The 20,742-nt window shown below is 51.5% G+C and overlaps 1 protein-coding gene across 1 annotated transcript in view; it reads right to left on the minus strand.

Annotated features, from left to right (window-relative positions):
* The window catches only part of PEPD (peptidase D), a 113,327-nt gene that overhangs the window by 63,773 nt on the left and 28,812 nt on the right, over positions 1 to 20,742 (minus strand). The window contains exons 7-9 of the mRNA XM_005653273.3: positions 13,125 to 13,169; positions 4,622 to 4,697; positions 3,491 to 3,537 (exon numbers count right to left, since the gene is read on the minus strand). Of these exons, the coding sequence (XP_005653330.2) occupies positions 3,491 to 3,537; positions 4,622 to 4,697; positions 13,125 to 13,169 (168 nt within the window). The remainder of the gene's footprint in view (positions 1 to 3,490; positions 3,538 to 4,621; positions 4,698 to 13,124; positions 13,170 to 20,742) is intronic.

The following is a 20,742-nucleotide window of genomic DNA, read 5'->3' on the forward strand; positions in this document are numbered from 1 at the left end:
CCCCACACACCCCCGTCCCCACCCTGGCACGCAAGACTCTCTGCCCCCCTTACTGGGTGTCCCTCTGTGGGGCTGAGACGGGCCAGAACTTCCGGAAGGTGCTGGGGCTGCTCTTCTAACCCAGAGGCCGCTGCCCTGGCCCTTCCCGGGCATGGGTCCAGCCTGTGTGAAGAGGACCACGCGCCCCGGGGAACCACCGCACGTGTTAGGTGAGGTTTCCTACTCCCGCCTGGTTCAGAGAAGATGGAGGGTCTCGGTGGCAGAGAGGACAGGGGAAAGGGGGCTCAGGACATCTTCTCTCTCCCGACCCTCCATCTAACCCACCCACACGTATTTCCTAACACCAACTGTAGGGCAGACACCGCAAATTAACAAGACAGGGCCTCCAAGAAGCAGCCCCAGGCTCCAGGGATGCAGAGCACAAAACGGCATCCCCCAGTGACCCAGGCAGTGACAGAGATGTGTCCCCAGGGAGAGAGCGAGCTGGAGGCAGAGATGTCAGCCCACCTCACCATGGCAGATGCTCCCAGGCTTCGGCTGGCACCGGCAGTGGGCGGTGCCCTCCTCAAATCTGGCCAGGGCCACCCCACGCTGGGAGGGTATCCCAGGACAATCATCTTCCCACCGTCCCTGGAGGGTGACATCATCTTCCCTTTAGGAACAGACTCTGTCTCTCTCTCCTTTTTGCGGGGGGCATATGGAAGTTACCAGGCCAGGGATCGAATCCGAGCCACAGCTGTGGCAACAGTCAATCCTTTTGACCTACTGCACCGGGCAGGGGATCGAACCCACACCACAAAAAAGATGATGCCAGATCCTTAACCCACTGCACCAGAGCGGGAACTCCCAGACTAGGTCTCTCGTTCTCATCATCTGTCTCAGCTTTTCCCTGGAGGGAAAGTCCTCCCCACCATCCACCCCAGGACGCGCCCTGCTCCCAGGGACCCACAGCTAGAGGGCCCCCCTGCCAGACTGAGGCTGCAAAGGCAGGCACTGCTGCTCCTCTGAATCCCCTGCGGCCAGCTGCTGGGTGGGCATGGCCCACAGCTGGTGCACAACAGTGCAGACACATGGCAAGTCGAACTGGATTAAGGCCACTCAGCACCCTCAGGGTGACTGCTTCTGGCCCAGAGCCTCAGGATCATTTCTCCGAGAGCCACCCCTGGTCCACAGAGGAGGCAGCAGTGGGGCCAACCCGGGACAGGGTGGAGGGGGAGGCTGGGCCGTTTGTAGACAAACCTAAGATCTCCCCAGAGCTCAGCTTAATAAGAGGCTCACCAAACAACAGCCAGACACCATGTACAGACTCTGAATCCCAACTCACACAAATCAACTCTAAAAAGACAGTTTTAGACAACACAGAACATATTTATAATATGAAGGATTATTGTTAACTTACTTAGATGTGATAATGACACGGTGGTTATGTGAGAAGGAAAAAAATAACCTCACCCAAGTGAGACACCCACTGACGTATTTACAGGTGAGATGACACGATGTCTGGGGTTTGGTTTTAAATACTCCAGCAAAACAAAACTAAACAAAACACCCTGATGGAGACTTGGATGTTCTTCTGTGGGGGCAGGGGGATACTTGATATTTCCCATTAAAAGAGAAAAAAAGACCTCCCTTACCTTGGGTGGGGAGGGAGGGAACTGGGGGAGGTATGCGGAGGGGCCAGCCTGGACCCAGACCTCACAAGCAAGCTTATCAGCCTCTGGGACATGGAGGACAGCTCAGTCCCCAACCTACTCCCGCCCCCAGGAGCCACCTTCACAACTGGACTCTCCACACTGGGGCGAGGGAGCCCTGCTCCAGACTCTGGGTTATTTTCTTTGAAGCATCAGCTGTGGGTCACTATGGGCCGATTCACTTGGAACAGGCTTCTGGGGCAGCGCCAATCTGAGGGACCTTGTCCACAGCCCACCTCCGAGGTAGCCCCCCAGAACTCTTCCAGCCCCGGACCAGGGGTGGGGTGGGGGTGAGACAAGGATCCTGGGAATCCTGGAGCAGACACCGAAGGAGACCACAGGGAGGCAAGAGCTGGGTCCTCAACTCACTTGTTCCATGTGGCCTCCAGGCAAGTCATAGCAGCACGGCCTTTGAGGCCATGTTAACCTCTTACCTCTAAGGGTCAGAAATACAGAGGCCTGCTCAGGACTCCTTTAAAGGTTATCAGCCTTTTGAAATAGACACCTACCCCCAAGCCACGTGACCATAGCTGCCCACGAGGCCTGCTGCCAGCTCCACCCGCACCTGGCCCTCACCTGGCACAGATAAGGTGGGCAGGCCTTGGAGTTCCCGTCTTGTCGCAGTAGTTAATGAAACTGACTAGGATCCATGAGGTTGCAGGTTCGATCCCTGGCCTCACTCAGTGGTTTAAGGATCCCGCCTTGCCGTGAGCTGTGGTGTAGGTTACAGACGCGGCTCGGATCTGGCATTGCCGTGGCTGTGGTGTAGGCCGGCAGCCGTAGCTCCAATTTGACCCCTAGACTGGGAACCTCCATATGCTGCGGGTGTGGCCCTAAAAAGACCAAAAAAAAAAAGACAGGGCAAGGTATGCAGGGAGGGGCATGGAGCTTCCAAACCCTGTCTAGGTGCTGCCTTCGTTGACCAACCCAGAAGCTCGCCAAACCCTGTGGTTTAGGGGGTTTACGGACGTTCCGTTCCCTCCTCAGACACACAGTTGATTAGATCACTGGTCAGAACCCAGTCTCCAGTCTCTCTCCGCTCAGTTCCAGCCCTCTAGCCACCTGGTCGGTTCCTCTGGCAACAGGCTTCCATCCTCCGGAGCCCCTCAGCATAAACTCAGGTTCGGGGAGAGGGGCGCCGGGTGAACACCAGCAGACACTCCTCTCTGACGCTCGGGGCATCTCGAGGGGTTTACAAGCTCTGGGGCAGAGACCAAGGGCGCCTTCATTATTATGTCGCAGGGGGAGAAAGGGCCCTTTGGGTCTGAGCCCAGGGCTTCCTCGCACAGTGGGCAGCAGCATGCTGAGCCCCGGGTCCCGGAGCGGGGCTGAGGAGCAGGCCTAATTGGAACCAAAGGACGACAGAGCTCTCCAGAACGCTTTATGGGCCACTTAACCATCCTGCAACCCAGTCGTTCAAGCACAGCAGACATAATGGCAGTGTTTACACATAAAAATGGCAAGCTGTTTTACTAGTGGCGTTCGGAGTCACAATAGCAGCTATTTGCTAAAGTTGCCTGCAAACTGCAGAAACCAGGTCCAAGAGTGGAATGACGGGGCACGAAACCACACTGAAAAGTAATCAAAAACCATTCCCATCCAACACGCTGCCAAGAGCCAGGGAGGTGGCCACAGCTGGAAGAAACATCCTCTTTGCCCAGGACGTCGAGGCCCTGCTCCTAATTCCCACTCAATCTGTGTGCTGCGCCGCGGCCGCGCCTCATCTGTTACTTGCTCAGGGAACGCCAATGACTGTTTTTTACATTTTAATCTCTACCCAGAGAAACACAGCAGCTTACCTTTCCATTTCGTATTCTTTCATTCCCACTTTTACAGCCTTCATTACCTGGAGGATGGATATTAAGCAAAGACATTTGTATTAAGGAGATAAGTAACACTGCCTTATACATAATGTATTGCACTTTTTCAAAAGAATCTCTTCTTCCAAAAAATCTCCAAAGCCATGCAGTTTATTTAAACCACTTCAGAGCACTGCTATTCGGAAGCCGATAAACACTTCGAAGGCAAGTAAAAACTGAACGAAGACATGTTTGGTGAAGACGTGATGCTCGGAAGGCCATGGCAACCAGCCTAAAAGGTTTCCTCCCTTACGAAACACGGAGAAAAGGAACTCACATGAGAGATTCTCTTGCTCCCAATAACCCCCATCCAGCTCTTGACACAAAGCTGCAAATGTCAGGAGGCAGGTGCTGGGCTCTCCCAACCGCTTGACCCGATCAAGAACTACATTCCTGGAGTTCCTGCTGTGGCTCAGCAGGTTAAGAACCCGACTAGTATCCAAGACAATGAGGGTTCAATTCCTGGCCTCACTCAGTGGACTGAGGATCTAGCATTGCCACAAGCTGCGGTGTAGGTCATAGACGCGGCTCAGATCTGGCGTGGCTGTGGCTGTGGCATAGACCAGCGTCTGTGGTGCCAATTTGACCCCTAGCCTGGGAATTTCCATATGCCACACCTGTGACCCTAACAAGAAAAAACATATACATACTTCCTGATTTGCTCTTGTTCCTCAGGTAATTGGGAAGGTTCGGGAAAGAACCATGGGAGAGCATTTTTAGCAAATGATGAGAGTAATAAATGTGCTTGAATCACAGTTAGGAACCAAAGATTCTTTAAAAAGGAGCTGGGATAGCCACTGTGCCAGGAGGACGAGCCCTAGCCCTCTGGGAGTTAGGACTTCTCGCCGGGAAATTCCCTGAGACTGGGGGCTTTGCGGTGAGGAACTGGGGCAGAGCCTCTGTGCACCCCCTGCCCTGGGGAACAGTACAGAGCCAGCGTGGCATCTCCCACCTGCAGGGACACTTCCTGCTGGCTCTGGACCAGAGCCACCCATCTCTACACTGCCCCCTTGCCCCACACAGAGCAATGCTGCTTCCCCAGAGCAGCACATCCAGCGAGCCAGTGCTTACCTCCCGGTGGGCCTCGCTGGAAATTTTATTGGTGTAGCGCAAAACCTCCAGCTCCATGTCCGTCTTGAAGACCCGGCTGCAGACAGGGAAGGAAAACAAAGCAGCAAGTCAGCGACTTCCAGCAGGAGCTGGCGGACCCCTCCAGGAAGACCTCCACACTGGGGAGAGGGTCCAGGGCAGCAGGTGGGCTGCCCGGGCGAGGGAGTGAGTGGCCAAGCCCCAGGAGGGATTAGCTGCATTAGCACGGCCCATCCCAGCCCAAGGCCAGCAGGCTGTTTGCAGTTCTACGATGTGGAAGCCCAAATTCTGCAGCCAGACACACCTTGCCTCACTGCGACTCAGTTTCCTCATCCATAAAACAGGGATACAATCTACACAGCAAGGCTGCTGGCCCTGAATCTTAAGTGTGTTGACTCCCTGGACTCTGTTCAGATGGCTGCAGTTCTCCCATTTCCTCCCCATCCCACCCACCTGTCCAGGCCACCCTGGGAACCTGAGACAGGGTGGGAGTAGGGAAGGGGGGTGGGGCAGTGCAGCCACGTCCAGCCCCGAGTGCAGGTGTAAATGTGGAAACAGCAGGTCGGCAGAGAGAAGAGGAGACTGAGGGAGGGTGCTTTCTGTGGGGCAGGGAGATGCAACCCGGAGACCCTGCCGTCCTTTCAAGGCTCAGCTGGGCCTCCTACCAGCTGGACTCCAGGGGGGTTCTGGGGGTCCTCACAGAAACGCATGTTAAATCGCCAGTTTGATTAGGTTTCTGGTCTTTGCAATCAACCTCAACAGCAAGTAAAACTCCTGCAGAGAAGCTAAATAAATATTTCTTTTCTGCTTCCACCCACTGCAAATAAGCAACCCAGGTCAAGGGCATTTAAGTGGCAGCCAAGCCCCGTCCTTAAGGACATGGAGTCCATCGTGCGTCCCTCATGGCTGATTCTAGGTCCGGTATGAAAGTATGAAAGGCGACCCGCCTTCACCAAAACTCCCACATGGCCACCTCTCCCTCTCACCAAGGGGACATGCTCAAGCCCCCTCCAGATCAGCAAAGTGGCATGTTATGACGGCAGACCAGAGCCTGCCCCTCCGTCCACAGCACATCTCTTATCCAGCCACTGTCCACCTTTGCAGCCTGGGGCCCTGAGCTGGCCCCAGTTGAGGCGAGGATGCAGGGAAGGCCCTTCTGCCACCATCAGAGGCGGCCACTGACACAGGCTGTCTCCACGGTGCCCAGCTGGACAGCCGGCCAGTTGTCACTGGGAAGGGAGGAAGGCCTCTTTCAGCACAGGGACACCTTCCTGAGACTGTAAAACCTTCCAGGGAATGTGGGAAAGACAAACCCCCAACCCACTGAGGCTTTTTCCACACAAACGTGCCTTCTTTCTCAAGGAGCAGACCCTGAAGCGTGAGTTTCTTCTCCATCATTCAAGTGCTCTGGCTCTGCCTCCGGGCGCTGAGAGCAATTCCCCCCGGGGGAACGGAAAGCTGGTTCCCTATGGCCTGGAGGGGCTGCAGGATAACCTAACAGCCCCTGGGGCTTCATTCACGCCCTGCTTGGCAGCAACCCCAGGAACCATGAGTGGGAAGTGGGCTTCTCTATTCCTGATGGGGGGATGACCAGAGTGGGAACCAGGCCCAGGCTGTACTGCCTCTGACCCTCTGCCTCTCTCTTCAGCCTAGAACCCTGGTCCAGCCTCCCAGCTACCACCCTTGCCAGCACTTCAGACCCCGAGGCCCTGTGCTCTTCCATTAGCATGGGCTTGGCCAACCCCCCACGAGGGATGCTCCAGAGCCTGTGTGTATCGGACGTGAGGGCTGAGCTGCCACGGGCCTCCGCACATGCCAGCTCTGCCAGGAGGGGAGCATGCAGGCTCCTCTCAACTTTCTCCACCTCGGAGCCCTCCCGGGGCTCCTTCTCAGATGAATAAACTCATCTCCTACTTCAGGGAGGGCACATGAAGCCAGCAGGTGGGCATATTCTTGTCTCTGCTCCAACCTCCCGACACTCTCCATCAGCCTCCTCCCTCCAGCGTGAGCACCTGGGTCTTGAAATGAGTGGGGGGCCAGGGGGAGTGGAAAGCTGCCATCGGCTACAAGAGAGAGGACACTTGGAGCTCAAGCCATACTCCCTGCTCATCAGAGACAATAAGCATGGTAGCCACGGAGGCCCAGAATCCTGCTTTCTTTTCCAATGTTACCATGGGAAAGATGACAAACTAGGCCTCTAGAGCTGGTTCACTTTGGACTTATTTTTGCAGTCGTGTTAGAAAAAAAAGAAGAAGAAAAAGAAGAAGGGATCAAACTGAACCAAGGCAAACTGCCCCACAAAGGCAGATCTCCAGTGAAGCTGGCCTGGCTGAGCACTGGCCTGGCCCAGTTTCATCCAAGCTTTGAGGGCCCTGAAAGGAGACGGCTTCGGTGTGCTGGCTCCCCCAATCGACAGGGCACTGCAGGCCGAAGGCTCGCCCCGGCCCAGACACCCCAGCCGGGCCCTGCTCATCTGCACAACACAAGCACCAGAAACCGTGTTCAAGATTACCGCACAGAACACGAAGACGTCCCAGCATTCTGCAGTTTCTCCTCATCTGCAGGAAGAATTCCCGCCCTGAATCTGATGAGGCGATTTCCTTTACTCCTGAGCACAAAATGGCAAGGAGAGGGGATTCAGGCTCCAGAGGCCCAGCGGCCTTGGAGGAGAGATGCTGAGCAGCTCACTCAGCCCCAGCCTTGTCCGGCCTGAGGGTGTGCAGGACGGTGGTTAGAAATATCATCTGCAAGGTCTCCATCCCCAGGAGAGGACAAAGGCCGCCTCCTCCAGGAAGCATCAGGGGCCAAGGCTCAGGACAGGGTAACAATGATGCCACTTAAGAAGTCTGGGTGGGGAAGTAGCTGGTGTGGCTCAGCGGGTTAAGAACCTGACACAGTGTCTCTGAGGACTCGGGTTCGATCCCTGGCCTTGCTCAGTTGCCCTGAGCCGCAGTGTAGGTCGCAGATGTGGTTCGGATCCCGCATTGTTGTGGCTGTGGTGTAGACCGGCAGCTGTAGCTCTGATTCAACCCCTAGCCTGGGAACTTCCATATGCTGTAGGTTCCGCCCTAAAAAGAAAAAAAAAAAAAAAAGACATCTGGGCAGAAGACAGCTCGGGCTCTTCCACCAGCAAGAGGAGAGGCCTGACATGTGTGGGAGACACGGGCACTGAGGCAGAGTCCCCGGCTCATGGCCACATCAAGGCGGCTGCTCAAGGAGAAAGGCGGCACCACAGGCGGGGAGGGGGAGGGGGCACAGGCCCAGAGTCCCCTGCTACAGGCCTGAAATGACAAAACCCAGGCCAGGCTGAGATTCACTGGTACCATCTTTTATTTTTCCCCCTTAAATATTTACAAGTCACAAAACTGCCTCTGGGCTTTAAACCCAGGATTAAGACATCAATTAAGCGAGGTCTGAACGCTCCAGTGATTAAAACAGGAGCAAGACGGGATGAAGGATTTCCAAAATCAGTCTCGAAGCATCAAAGTGCCACAGTGTTGAACAAAACCCATTTGATGGGATAGGAACTCTCCTGGAGATGAATGCAGAGGGGCTGATTCCAAGGGAGAAATGGGCGGGAATTCGAGACCACAGGACCACAGGGCCTGTGACCCGGCGACACTAAGGGTAAAAATCCCAGGACCACAGGAAGGACGGAAGGGAAAGAGCTGGTTGGAATGATGTATCCTCTGAGGCTCAATCAATAAGTCTTCTCAGAGAAACCAGAGCCAGGAAGAAAATGGTGGTTTAGCTCAGCTATGGTGCCTGTGACCTGACCAGGGTCAGGCAGTCGTGGGCCATGTGCAAGGAGAGCTGCAACCAGGGTCCGACGCCCCGTCAGCCTGTGTCCAGCCTTCCAGCGCACAGCAAGCTGCACTGGCCCCTACTACCTCGGGTTCCCACTTTTCACCTGGCTTTCTCAGTGACTGGGGGTTAAATGCCTATTCACTGGGAGACAAGGCTGCAAGCTCCTGGAATACTTTTCATAGAGACACACCAAGAATCTAGGTCATCCTCTACGTTCCTTTTCTAATTTGGGACACGTTACCCGGGACGCAGGATCCTGGTGCCCCAAAGCATCCACACCTCACCATCTCCAGTGAGCGGAAGTGCAGGGAAAGAGAAATAGACAAGTTTTCCCCATGGCCTGGGGAGTACACGAGACCACCTTCACTCCATGTAATTAATAGCTCTCATACTGGCGTGTGACTCAAGTTAACAGTCTCACTGAAAACCCAAGAAAGAACAGACTTGTGGTTGCCAAGGGGGAGGGAGAGGGAGAGGGGTAGAGTGGGAGTTTGGGGTCAGTAGATGCAAACTATTACATTTAGAATGGTTAAGCCATGAGGTCCTGCTGTAGAGCACAGGGAACTATATCCAGTCTCTTGGGATAGACTATGATGGAAAATAATATGAGAAAAATAATGTGTATACATATATATGCATGACTGGGTCACTTTGCTGAACAGCAGAAATTGACAGAACGCTGCAAATCAACTATACTGTAATAAAACAAAAAATAATAAAACAAGAAGGCACATGGCAATGGCAGACACGCTCACTCTTCTGTGATGCTTCTGGAGGCGCTTAACTGAAATCTACAGTGCCGAGCTATTAAGATAGTACAGAAGTATCTCCTTTTATTTCCTACCCCACCTTCAGATCAATTTAATCATCTGCGGAACAGGAAAGCAGCACCACAGCCTAGATTATGGAAGTGAGACGCCGATTCTTATTAAGTTTCAACTTTTGACCTCCAGATTCAAACTGCAATGCCCCTGCGCGCAACGAAAGCAATGATCAGTTATGATCTCATGTTTGTGGGGAAGAAGAGTATGATTATAGAGGAATTTACAGGAAATCAAAAAGGCACTGCTTGAGAGAATGGAAAACAATGAAGCAGTCAGAGACAGGAAATGAATGATACCCAAACACAAATGAGAAAGGAAGCTTCCCCTGTGCTGGGAGAGGCTGCTTGCTGCCTCCCAATCAGCGAGGCTCTGGAAAGGATCCCAAAGCCCCAGCCCAGCTGCTACCCAGGAGCTGGGGTGCATGTAAGGGGCAGGGCGCTGTGCTGGAAGAAGCTTAGCCACCTCTTCCCAGTCCTCCACCCGCCCCCCACCCTGGCCTCACACAAGATCCGGGAGGGTCTGAGTGGGTCCAGCGGCCAAGAAGGAACGGAGAAGAAGGCTAACACTCAGGCAGCACCCCCTGTCCCCTCAGGGTGCTCCTCAGAGGCACATGGCAGCACAGGAGCCTGGAACCATTGGCCTGAGCTCAGCTCCTGGCCTTCTCTTGGGTAAATCACTTCCCTGTGTCTCAGTGTGCTCATCTGCAGCATGGGCATAATCAGAGTCCCTAGGTTACAAAGGCCTCTTTCAATAAGGTGACATGTCAAGTGCTTAGCGCAATGCCCTGCACACAGAAGTCTCCAAAGGTGACAGCTGTGATTATGAGGATATGTCAGTACTTGACTTATGCCGTCACTCAAACCCTGAGTCATCCGTCAAGGGGGAGCACTTCTACCCTGCAGGAAACGGAGGCTTGGTGCTATACACTGAATGTCCTGTTCCTCTCAATTTGACAGGTTGAAACCTATCCCCAGTGTGATGACATTTGGGGGGTGGTGCCTAAGTCATGAGGGTGGCTCCCCCATGAATGGGACTGGCAGCCTCATAAAAGAGACCCTAGAGAGTTTGTCCCCTCTTCTGCCATGTGACGATACAGCAAGAAGACAGCCCTCTAAGGACCACAAAGCGGGTCCTCATCGGACACTAAATATGCCTTGACCTTGGACCGCCCAGCCTCCAGGACTACGAGAAATACATTTCTGTTGTTTATAAGTCACCTGGTCTATGGTAATTGTGAGGCAGCATGAATCCTCATGTCTACACTGAGTTAAGCACCACCACATCCCCATTTTTTTTTTTTTCTTTTTAGGGCCACACCCATGGCATATGGAAGTTCCCAGGCTAGGAGTTGAATCAGAGCTGCAGCTGCTGGCCTATGCCACAGCCACACCAGATCCAAGCTGCATCTACGACCTGCACCACAGCTCACAGCAATGCCAGGGATCAAACCTGCATCCTCATGGATACTAGCTGGGTTCTTAACCTGCTGAGACACCATGGCAACTCGCACCACATCCCATTTTACAGATGAAGAAGCTGAGGCTCAGAAAAGTTAAGAGACTTCCCCGGGGGCGGCGGGGGGTGGGGGGTGGCAGGCTGGGGTTAGAATCTGGAGTTTTTCCATTATCCCAGGCAGCTTCTCTGATGGGGCATCCAGGACAGAGGGGTCCAAAGACACACCAATGCGTCTTAATCTAACACCATGGAAACTCAGTCTCTCCTGTAAATGAGGAGCCTACCCTCCCTCCATCCCACCCGGAATCCTTCCTCCAGTGACCGGAGGAGGGAATGACTGGTGACCTCCATGGATCTCGCCCAGAATAACTGCAGTCATGACAGAGGCCAGAACCCACGCTGCTAAAACACACCCCTGAGGCAGTAAGGACAATGTGACATTTCTAAAATAGTTCTACTGCCATCAAATGCCAAATAAGTCCTTTCTGCTGCTGGCTTTAATAAATTGGTAAGTATCTTATGAACGCAGAATCTGCCTCAGAGCCTTGGAAATGTCACCAGAATTAAAGTGTGTTTGTTCCAAAGTGACGAACTAATGATTTGTCCCCCAGGAGACACTGGGGGGCACAACCCAGTCCTGCTCCCCAAAGCACCCGGAGTGCAAGTGGCCATGAGGGATGTCACAGCTCGGGCATGAGGGGACACAAGCCCCTTCCCGAGTACCCCCGATTTAGTCTTCTGCCAACTAGGGGCTATAGAAGGGCCAGGTATTTGTTATTTCATAAAAACAAGAAGAGGGGTATTTCCATTGTGGTGCAGTGGAAACAAACCTGACTAGTATCCATGAGGACGCAGGTTCAATCCCTGGGCTTACTCAGTGGGTCATGGATCCGGCATTGCCATGAGCTTGGTGTATGTCGCAGACTCGGCTCGGATCCTGTGTTTCTGTGGCTGTGGTATAGGCTGGCAGCTGTAGCTCCAATTTGACCCCTAGCTGGGAACTTCCATATGCTGCAGGTGTGGCCGTAAAAAGCAAAAAAAACAAAAACGAAAAAAACCATGGAGAGTTGGCCGTCTACTGCAAGGACACAGGCCCTCATGCTCAGAATGTGTGGCCGGCTGTGATGGGCACTGGGCCAGGGCTGCCAACGGAGCTACTGGCCAGCCTGCCCTCCAGCTCTTCCAAGGGTCAAGGCCGATGTCTGTCAACAGCCCTCAGATCGTCACCTCCGGCCCAGCCTCTCTCCCACTGGCATCTGCCTCAAACTCAACACACCCCAAACAGGTCCCTCAACCGCCTCATCTTGGTGGCACACCACCCAGCTATTCAGGACAAAAACCCAGAGTCACCGTCAACGCCACCTTTCACTAGTTCCTCCCAGGAGCATTCCTTTTACCTTCCCTTCCTGTCAACATTGTCACTCACCACTCCATGGCCACCTGGAGCCCACGGCAGCCTTCTAACTGGCAGCCCACTCCCACTCAAGTGCCACAACTTTTAAAAATGCAAACCTGCTCCTACCACTCTCCTGCTTAAGTCCTTGAAGGTTTTCCCCAGTTCCCATTTGTCTTAAGACCAAGTCCAGGCAGATACCATGGGTCCAGCTGGCCCCTATCCGCCTCTCTGACCAACCTCAGGTGCCACTGCCCCAGGAGGTGGCTCTATGCTGGCCGCCAAACTTTTTCATTTCCAGCCTTTGAACAAGTGGTCCCTCAGCTGCGTCACACTCCCCTTCTCCCCACTCTGTGCTTCGCCCAACCTCACCAGCCAACTTATACTTATCCTCAGGTCACAGTGACCCCAAGCTCCAACACTAGGTGAGCAAGGTCCCCAACCAGCCATACAACTAAAACACGTTTCAGTGCTATCAAAAAGCAACTCGATGGCTTAGGAAGAAAGCTGGTAGCACATCAGAGTAGGAGGGCCTCTTCCAGGGCCCAGAGAAGTGATGCCCAATCGGAAGCAGCTTGCCCTGCTGTGACCCAATGGAAACCATGCTGCAGGTAGGGGCTGCCATAACAGCAGGAAAGAATGCAGGCAAAAAATGACAGTATAAAGGATGCCAACTAGTCAAGACGTATGTGTGACATGAGGAAGACATGTTTACCGTTCTGGTAATACGATTATATATGATGTTTCTTTTTATTCCTTTCACTATCTACTTAACTATGAAAGTTTGGCTCATTTATGGTAAATTTTTTTTTAACTCCTAAATAAAGAAAAAGAGAAATTTAACTGATATTTGAGTGACTCATGCCCTCTTGGGAAAACAGACCAACTGGCAAACAAACAAATAAAACCAGAAGAGGTTAAGAGAGACCAGCTTGTCAGTGTGAGGGAACAGCAGGTCTCTCACCTTCATGATCTGAGCACAACAAACAGCCACAAGCGTACTCACCATTCCACGATCTCCGGATGAAGAATGGTATTGTTGACATTGAACCTATGGAGAGAAAACAAGTTAAAGCCCATTTGGTCAATGGTCTATCATCCCCCAGGAAGAAATACTTCATTCAAGATATACCAAGAGAAGGACTGACCGAGAGAAGGCCTCAAGTTCTAACTGCATTAGTCCCTGGACAATAGAAGGCCTGCTGCTCATTTCTTGCAGCAGACTCTGTAGCCTGGGCCATGTCCTCCAAGTATAGTCAGTTGGAGAACAAGCTGCCTAGCTGCAAAACACCATCCTCCACCCTCACCAGGGAGACAGCATAGCCTCTACCATTAAGTATAGTAACATACAGGGAGTTCCCTGGTAGCACAGTGGTTAAGGACTCAGTGTTGGCTTAGGTTACTGCTGTGGCTCAGTTTCGACCCCTCGGCCAGGAAGTTCTGCAGGCTGTGGGCACAGCCAAAAAAAAAAAAAAGTTTACTAACATATACATAATAGGAGTCCCAAAAGAAAAGGACAGAGATAATGGAACAGAAGAATATTTGAAAACATAATCGTCAAAAACTTTAATGACAAACATGCATGTAAACATCCATAAAGCTCAATGAACTCCAAGTAGGACAAACTCAAACAGATTCGCACCCAGACATACAATCAAACTGTCAAAAGAAAACCTTGCAAGCAATAAAAGAAAATAAATTCATTACCTACAAAGATCTTCAATAAGATTAATGGCTGATTTCTCATCAGAAACTATAGAGACCAGAAGGCAGAATATGGGATGATATATTCAAAGTGATAAAAGAAAAAAAATCTGTCACCAAGATTCCATATCCAGTAAAAAGCTATGCTTCGAAAATGAAAGAGAAATTAAAACAGTCCCAGATAAATAAAAACTGAGAAAATTCATCACTTGAAGACCTATCCTGTAAGAAATACTGAAGGGACTCTTTCAGACGATAGTGAAAGGCCATTAGAGAATAACCCAAAGTAATCCACATGAGGAAAAAAAGGGTGCTGGTAAAGGTAATTACACCACAAGTAAAGGAACAGTGTAAAAGTCTTTTTTGTTTGTAACTCCTTTTTTTCTGATTTAAAAGAGAACTGCATAAAGCAATAAGTATAAACCTGTGCAGATCATCACAAAATGTACAAAGATGCACTCTGTATTTAATAACAGCACAAAGGGAACCTATGTTTTGTGTGCTATTGAAATAAAGTTGATATGGATGCAAGCTAGACTACACACAAAAGAAGGGAGTTAACAGAAAAACTGAGGAACAGAAACAATGAATGACATACAGAAAACTAATAACAAAAAGGCAGAAGGAAGGTCTTCCTAATCAGTAATTACTTTAGATGTAAAGGGGTTAAATTTTCCAATTAAAAGGCAGGGATTGGCAGGATGGATGAAAAAAAAAAAAGATTCAACTATACGCTCTAAAGAGATACTTTAGACTCAAAGACACAGCTAGATTGAAAGTGAAAGGATACAAAAAGATTATGCAAACAGAAACCAATATATCCCTAGACTGGACTATTTTTCAGCCATAAAAATGAGCAAAGTGACTGATTTACACTACGACACAGATGAATTTTGAAAACATGCTAAGTGAATGAAGCCAGATATAAAAGGCCACATACTGCATGATTCCATTTATATCAAATACTAAAATAGGCAAATCTACAGAGACAGAAAGTAGCTAAGTGGTTGCCAGGGGCCAGAGTTTCTTTTTGGGTGTTCTAAAATTTATTGTGATGATGATTTTACAGATCTATAAATTCAAGAAGCATTTAATTGTACAGCCTCAGTGGGTCAATTGAAAGGTTTGTGAACTATATCCTAAGCTCTTTTTAAAAACCTACTGAATTATACATAAAATGAATTTTATTGTATGTAAATTTGATTCCAATACAACTGATTTTAAAAAAATGACAGAAATGAGAAACAGATAAATCCACAAGCAGTCTGAGATTTTCACATACCTCGTCTGATGGCAGAATGAGAGAAATTAGTAAAGAAAGAGGTAGAGGGTAGGAATAATATAATTAACCAGCTTGACTTGGTTGATATACACAGAACACTACAGATAACAACTGCCAACAACATGGTCTCTTCAAGTACACACGAAACATGTATAAAATGATCATATGCTGGAAGTTTCAATAAATTTCAAAGGGTTCAAGTACATAGATTACAGTAGAATTAAACCAGAAAACTGTTAACAGCAAGAAAACTATGAAATCCAAAACTGCTCGGGAATTAAGCAATACACTTCTAAATACCTACTGTTCAAAGATGAAATAACAATGACAGAGAGAATAAAAACATGGAATATCATAACCGGTGAAATGAAACCAAAGCAATGCTTAGAAGAAAATATACAGCCCTAAACACTATATATATATATAAATGTAGAAAAGAACATTGAAAAATCAATGATCTAAACTTCTACTCCCCAAATGCCCTTTCTTCTTCTCAAGAAGGTAAAGAACAAATAAAACCTAAAGAAAATAAAAGAAAAATTTTAAAGCAGAAATCAATAAAATACAACAGAAAAATCTACAAAGCTGCAAGTTATTATTCAATCAGAAGACTACAAATGAAAAAAAAAAAAAAAAAAAAAGGAGACAAAAGGGTCAGGCTGAAGGATACCCCTGATGCTTGTGTCACATGTGACCCAGAGCTCAAGCTATCAGTGAGAAAGCTGGAGAAGTGCAACATAGCCCAGTACCATGCATGGACCTCAGCAGAGAAGCTTTTATAAACTCAGAATTCCGAGCCCTGCTCCAGCTCGGGTCAGGAAATGACACACAGGACATGCAGGTTTGTGACCAACCGGGCACTTTCCATGACCTCAATCACCAGTGTTTGAAAACACCCATCTAATGCTATGGTTGTGCAGGTGGCACCCCCACTCCTGGCTACAGGAGGGACAGGGGAGAGGAGAGAGAAGCAGGCTGGGGGGATCCCAGATCCTCAAAGCTCTGGGGAGCTCTAACTACACAACTAACACTACTTAATTCAAGGTCAACCAAAATGTTGTAGAATCAAGCCCTACTTGTGAAATAGCAGTGGCTCAGAGTAAAGAACAGAGCAGCAGATGACATAAATAAAGATGGCAATATAGACTGTCTCCCATTCTGCCAAATGTCACGTTGATGCTAGGAAAAGCAATGCCCTTTCTCCTCAGAAACCAAACACGTCAGTAAAATCTCACTTTACAAAATGTACGTATGAATACACACATGCACCCACCCACACGAGCAGCAAAGTGACCCAGCTCAAAGACACAGATGCAAACACAAAGACATACACAGGCAGGCATACGCTTAGGAAAGAGGCACACGCAGACTCACACAGATGTGTAGACAATAGACGCACACTCAGAGACAACAGATGTATATTCATGGACACAGGCAGACACACACACACAAAAACACACACACTCAGACACAAGTAGACACAACTAGACACACACATATACCCACAAACATATACTTAGATTAGCACACAAAGATCCTACCCCAAAATAGACACACATACAAAACCCCACACACTTACATAAATGCACACTCAGACACAAAAACACACTCAGACAGACACAGAAGAGCCCAAAAGACAATCACCGCAGTGTCAGCCGTTTAACTTGGGATAATCCAATTTGAACATTCCCTGCTTTTGCCTCTGTGCTAGTTACAGCTTTCTACAAAGGGCATGTAAAAACTGTGCAAAAACAACAACAAAGCCCACCAGAGCCCCATGGGGGCAGGGGAGTGTCCTGGAAGCAGAGGGTAACTCCTTGGTGGGCTCTACCTGCAGGCCAGGTGATGGAGGGTGAGAGTGGAGGCCCAGCCAGCCCTGCCCTGGCCTGTGGGCTCGTCCCTGCAGTTTCTAACCCAAGAATGGAGAAGAGACCCTGGAAGGCCCCCTTTCCACCCTTGCTGGGGGACTAGGGTGGGTTCTTGTCTTTTCAGGAGACTCATAAAGCTTCCATGGGCCATAATCAGAAGCCCAATCCTAAATGTTAATTTGATACAGAAGTTAGCAGTAACCAGAAAGCCACTGGCCCCCAGACCATGGAGTGGCATTTTATTGTAACTGCCAAATTTTAATAACGTCCCTCTCTTTCTTGGATTTAAAAATTCACATCTCTGGATATTAATATTCTTGCATTAATAACCCCCCAATTCAGCAATTTCATATTTAACTACTCATTTCAATTGAATTAATTTGTAACCAATTGTCTTCAAATACGCAAGGCAGTTTCAGTAAATGCCAAAAGATAAGAAATACGCTTATCTTGAATAACCGGTTGATGTAGAGCATCAACCATATTTCACTGTCAGACAAGGACAGAAAACAGAGTGGTCTGGACTCACTGCCCCCACCCAGGGCTCCCAGGCAGTCTGCCTGCCTTGGAGGGAACTGTCTCAGGCCAGGAGGGCCCACAGGCCACCTGGCTCCCGACAGATCACCTCTTTCCCTTCATAGTCAGAGTCTGTCTGTCTGTCTCTCTCAAGAAAACCTGCTCTCAAGCCAACCTCTTCAGATGCTCATCGTGCAGCTTTTGCTCCCCGGCTGCAGGAACCAGCTGCTCCAGGCAGCTGTGGAACACGCAGCCCACAGGAAGAAGCTGTCTTTTCTGCAGAATTATGCTCTACAACAGATCAGCCCTGGCCCTGGGGCTGAGGGGAGGACCAGGTGCTGGCAGTGAGCTCCCGACCCTACCCTCTGGCCAGAGCCCACAGCGGGGGCCCTGAGCCGATCCCAGCACAGTCAAACTTGGCACGAGGCCTGTCCTCACCTGCTCCCTTCAGCCCAGCATAATCCTGCCCCCCCAGCTCCACAGGGAGGACAAAGCCATGCCCCTCGGTGAGTCCAGGGGCCCCAGGCCATGGGGAGATCCCAGTGCATGTCCACACCCCCACACCCTCCTCTGCCTCCCTGCTCCCAGCCCTCTACCGACCCCATCACTGTGATACCTGGCATGCTCCTTGCCACAAGCAGCGGGTGGCCTGGCCCTGATCTGGGGAGGCTGAGGGAGGTCGGAGGTCTTCCAGGACCAAACCCACAGCCCCAGCAAGGTGATAGACCTGCAGCAACCAACCCTGAAGGTCACAGGCTGGCCGCCCAACCAGATCAGGGCCTGGAGAGCCTGGCACGGGTGGACAGGTGAGACCACTATTACACCACAAGCTCCCTGCTGTCCCCAGGCCGAGGGATAAAGGTGGCCTGGGGTGGGCCAACTGACAAATCAAGAGGCCAAAATCCAAACCTGTGCCAGAGCAGGTTGATGGGAGGTGCTGCAGGGAAGTGTAAAAGGGTCAAAACCCCAAATTCCAGGAATAAGGCACTTCATTAGGGCAGTGAGAAGCGACCAGTGATCGACACAGTTGAGCACCGGAAAGTGGGACGACAGCAAGATTCATCTTACTTAGCAAATAGGCTATTATTATCCCTGCAAACAGCTGCAGATGCTCACAGCAGGCAGGTGAACACGGTCACTGAGTCACCCTGGCTCTGGAGGACAGGGGCCTCTCTCGTCTGGCACACGGACCAGGAGGCAGCCAGGCTGAGGTGCTGGCAGTGGGATGGGTAGGAGGCAGGGCCTGAGCAGCACCCCAGGGGAGTGACCTCTAAGAGCGGAGCCACACAAAGGGTGCCACAGTGAGCGAGTTGTGAGGGGACAGGAGGGAGGGTAACATGGCCAGGCCAGGGGACTCCGAGACAGAGACGCCCGGGAGGGCTCTCGCCTGCAGTACATCAGCCAAGTCAGACAACTCAGGCCGACCTGTGGGTGTGGGCACAAATCCCCCCAGCAAAGAGGCAGGTGCTCGGCCCAGGAGTGAGGCACCTGGGGAGAAGCCCGTAGTCTGGGCTGGACCATGGCTTGGAGCAGGCCAGCCCAGTGCCTAAGGGGCTGTGCAAAGTTAGGGCTCTCCCAGAAGCCTTCCAAATGCTGATGGCCCGGGTGGGGAGAAGAGGGGGTGGATATTGGCCAAGCACAGGCTTCTCTGGGCTCCTGGCAGAGGCCACATGTACTTAGGGAGCAGGAAAGGACAGAGGCTGGGGTCTGCTCAGAGGAGGGGGCCGGTTCACAGGGGGACTCCTCCCAGGGAAGTGGGATCTAGCCACTGACAGTGATGACATTGCTGGCGTCCCCCACCTTCCCCCCAGAAAACCTTAGGGATCAGCCAGGAGCCAGACTTGACATACCCCCCACCAGCCCTGTGCCCAGGGTGCTGAGGAGGCATTCTCTGCAGTAGAGACCTCAGCTGGCGGCGGGGGCGGGGGTGCCAAGCCAAGATGAGAAGCCCCACAGCTCACTGACATCCAGGAATGTCGTCATCAGAGACCCTTGAGTCCACAAGCCCACTACACAGCTGGGGAAACTGAGGCCCAGAGGGACATCAAGCACAAGGGGGGGATCTGCTTGCAGGCAACTATTTACTAAGCACCAGCTCCATGCCAGGCTCTGGATGAGCAGGATCTCATTTCATCCCAGGGCAAGTCCGAGCAGCACCATGCTACACGGGGTTCGTGGTGGGGAGCTAAGGCTCAGAGGGCAAGTTCTGCCAAGGTCACAGAACCGATCGGTGTGGCAGCCACCAGGGCTTCCTCCCACAAGACAGAGACCAAAGGCCCAGCGCAGGGAAGCAGAGATATCCCACGGTGTTGGTTGAGGCAGGGGAGCAGGGCACAGGAGCACCGGTACCAGGCAGTGCTGGGGGACCAGGGGAGGCTCACCCAGACAGGCAGCAGCCGGCTGCGCCCCATACCACCCCCCTCAAGGGCCTGGGGAGAGACAGCAGTTCCATGGCCTGCATCTCAATGAGCTGGGCTCATCACCACCAGTGTGGGAGGCAGGGGCGCTCTGGGGAACTCCCAAGGGGGTGCGGAGATTTGTGCGATGAAAAGAAGCAAACCTGATACCCGCTCCCCCAGCTCCCTCGCTCTTATCACTGGGGAGAGTGATACATATTTATGAGCTCCTAATCCCTCCTAATCACCCTACATCACACATACGCACAAACTCCCATGGCTCAGGCTCATACATAATTATACGGCGCTTCCTCTGCCACCGCCTCAGTCCACCAAAGGACAACAGAGGACACGGTGGCGCAGAGTACGTGTGCCAGGGGAGGGGCGGGGGATGGAGACGCTGCAGCCTGGAGGGACAGGTGCCTCTCCCTTCAAGGGCTCCTCGGATAGCAGGGCGGCAAACTGGGACCGGGGCAGCAGGGGACCCAGGAGTTTCGGGCCAGGTTGGGAGAGGTCCGGGGCTAGAGCGAGGGGTGGGGACTGATAAGACAAAACCCACAGAGCTGAGGACAGGTCTCTGGAGGAAAAATAGCCGCCTCCTGGGGCGGGAGCTCCCGAAGCACTCAGCGGACCTGTGCTTTCACGATGGAGCTCGGCAGGAAAGCGACAACCATCCCTAAAGTCAAAGTGAATTTAGGCAAATCATTTTTTTCTTTTTTTTCTCTTTTTTGGCCACCCCGCGGCATATGGAGTTCCCAAACCAGGGATAATCCGAGCCATAGGTGTGACCTAAGCTGCAGCTACAGCAACACAGGATCTTTAACCCACTGTGCCCAGCCAGGGATCAAACCTGCGTCT

This window comes from Sus scrofa, chromosome 6 (genome assembly GCF_000003025.6).
Source record: "Sus scrofa isolate TJ Tabasco breed Duroc chromosome 6, Sscrofa11.1, whole genome shotgun sequence".
In the NCBI taxonomy this organism is placed as follows: domain Eukaryota; kingdom Metazoa; phylum Chordata; class Mammalia; order Artiodactyla; family Suidae; genus Sus; species Sus scrofa.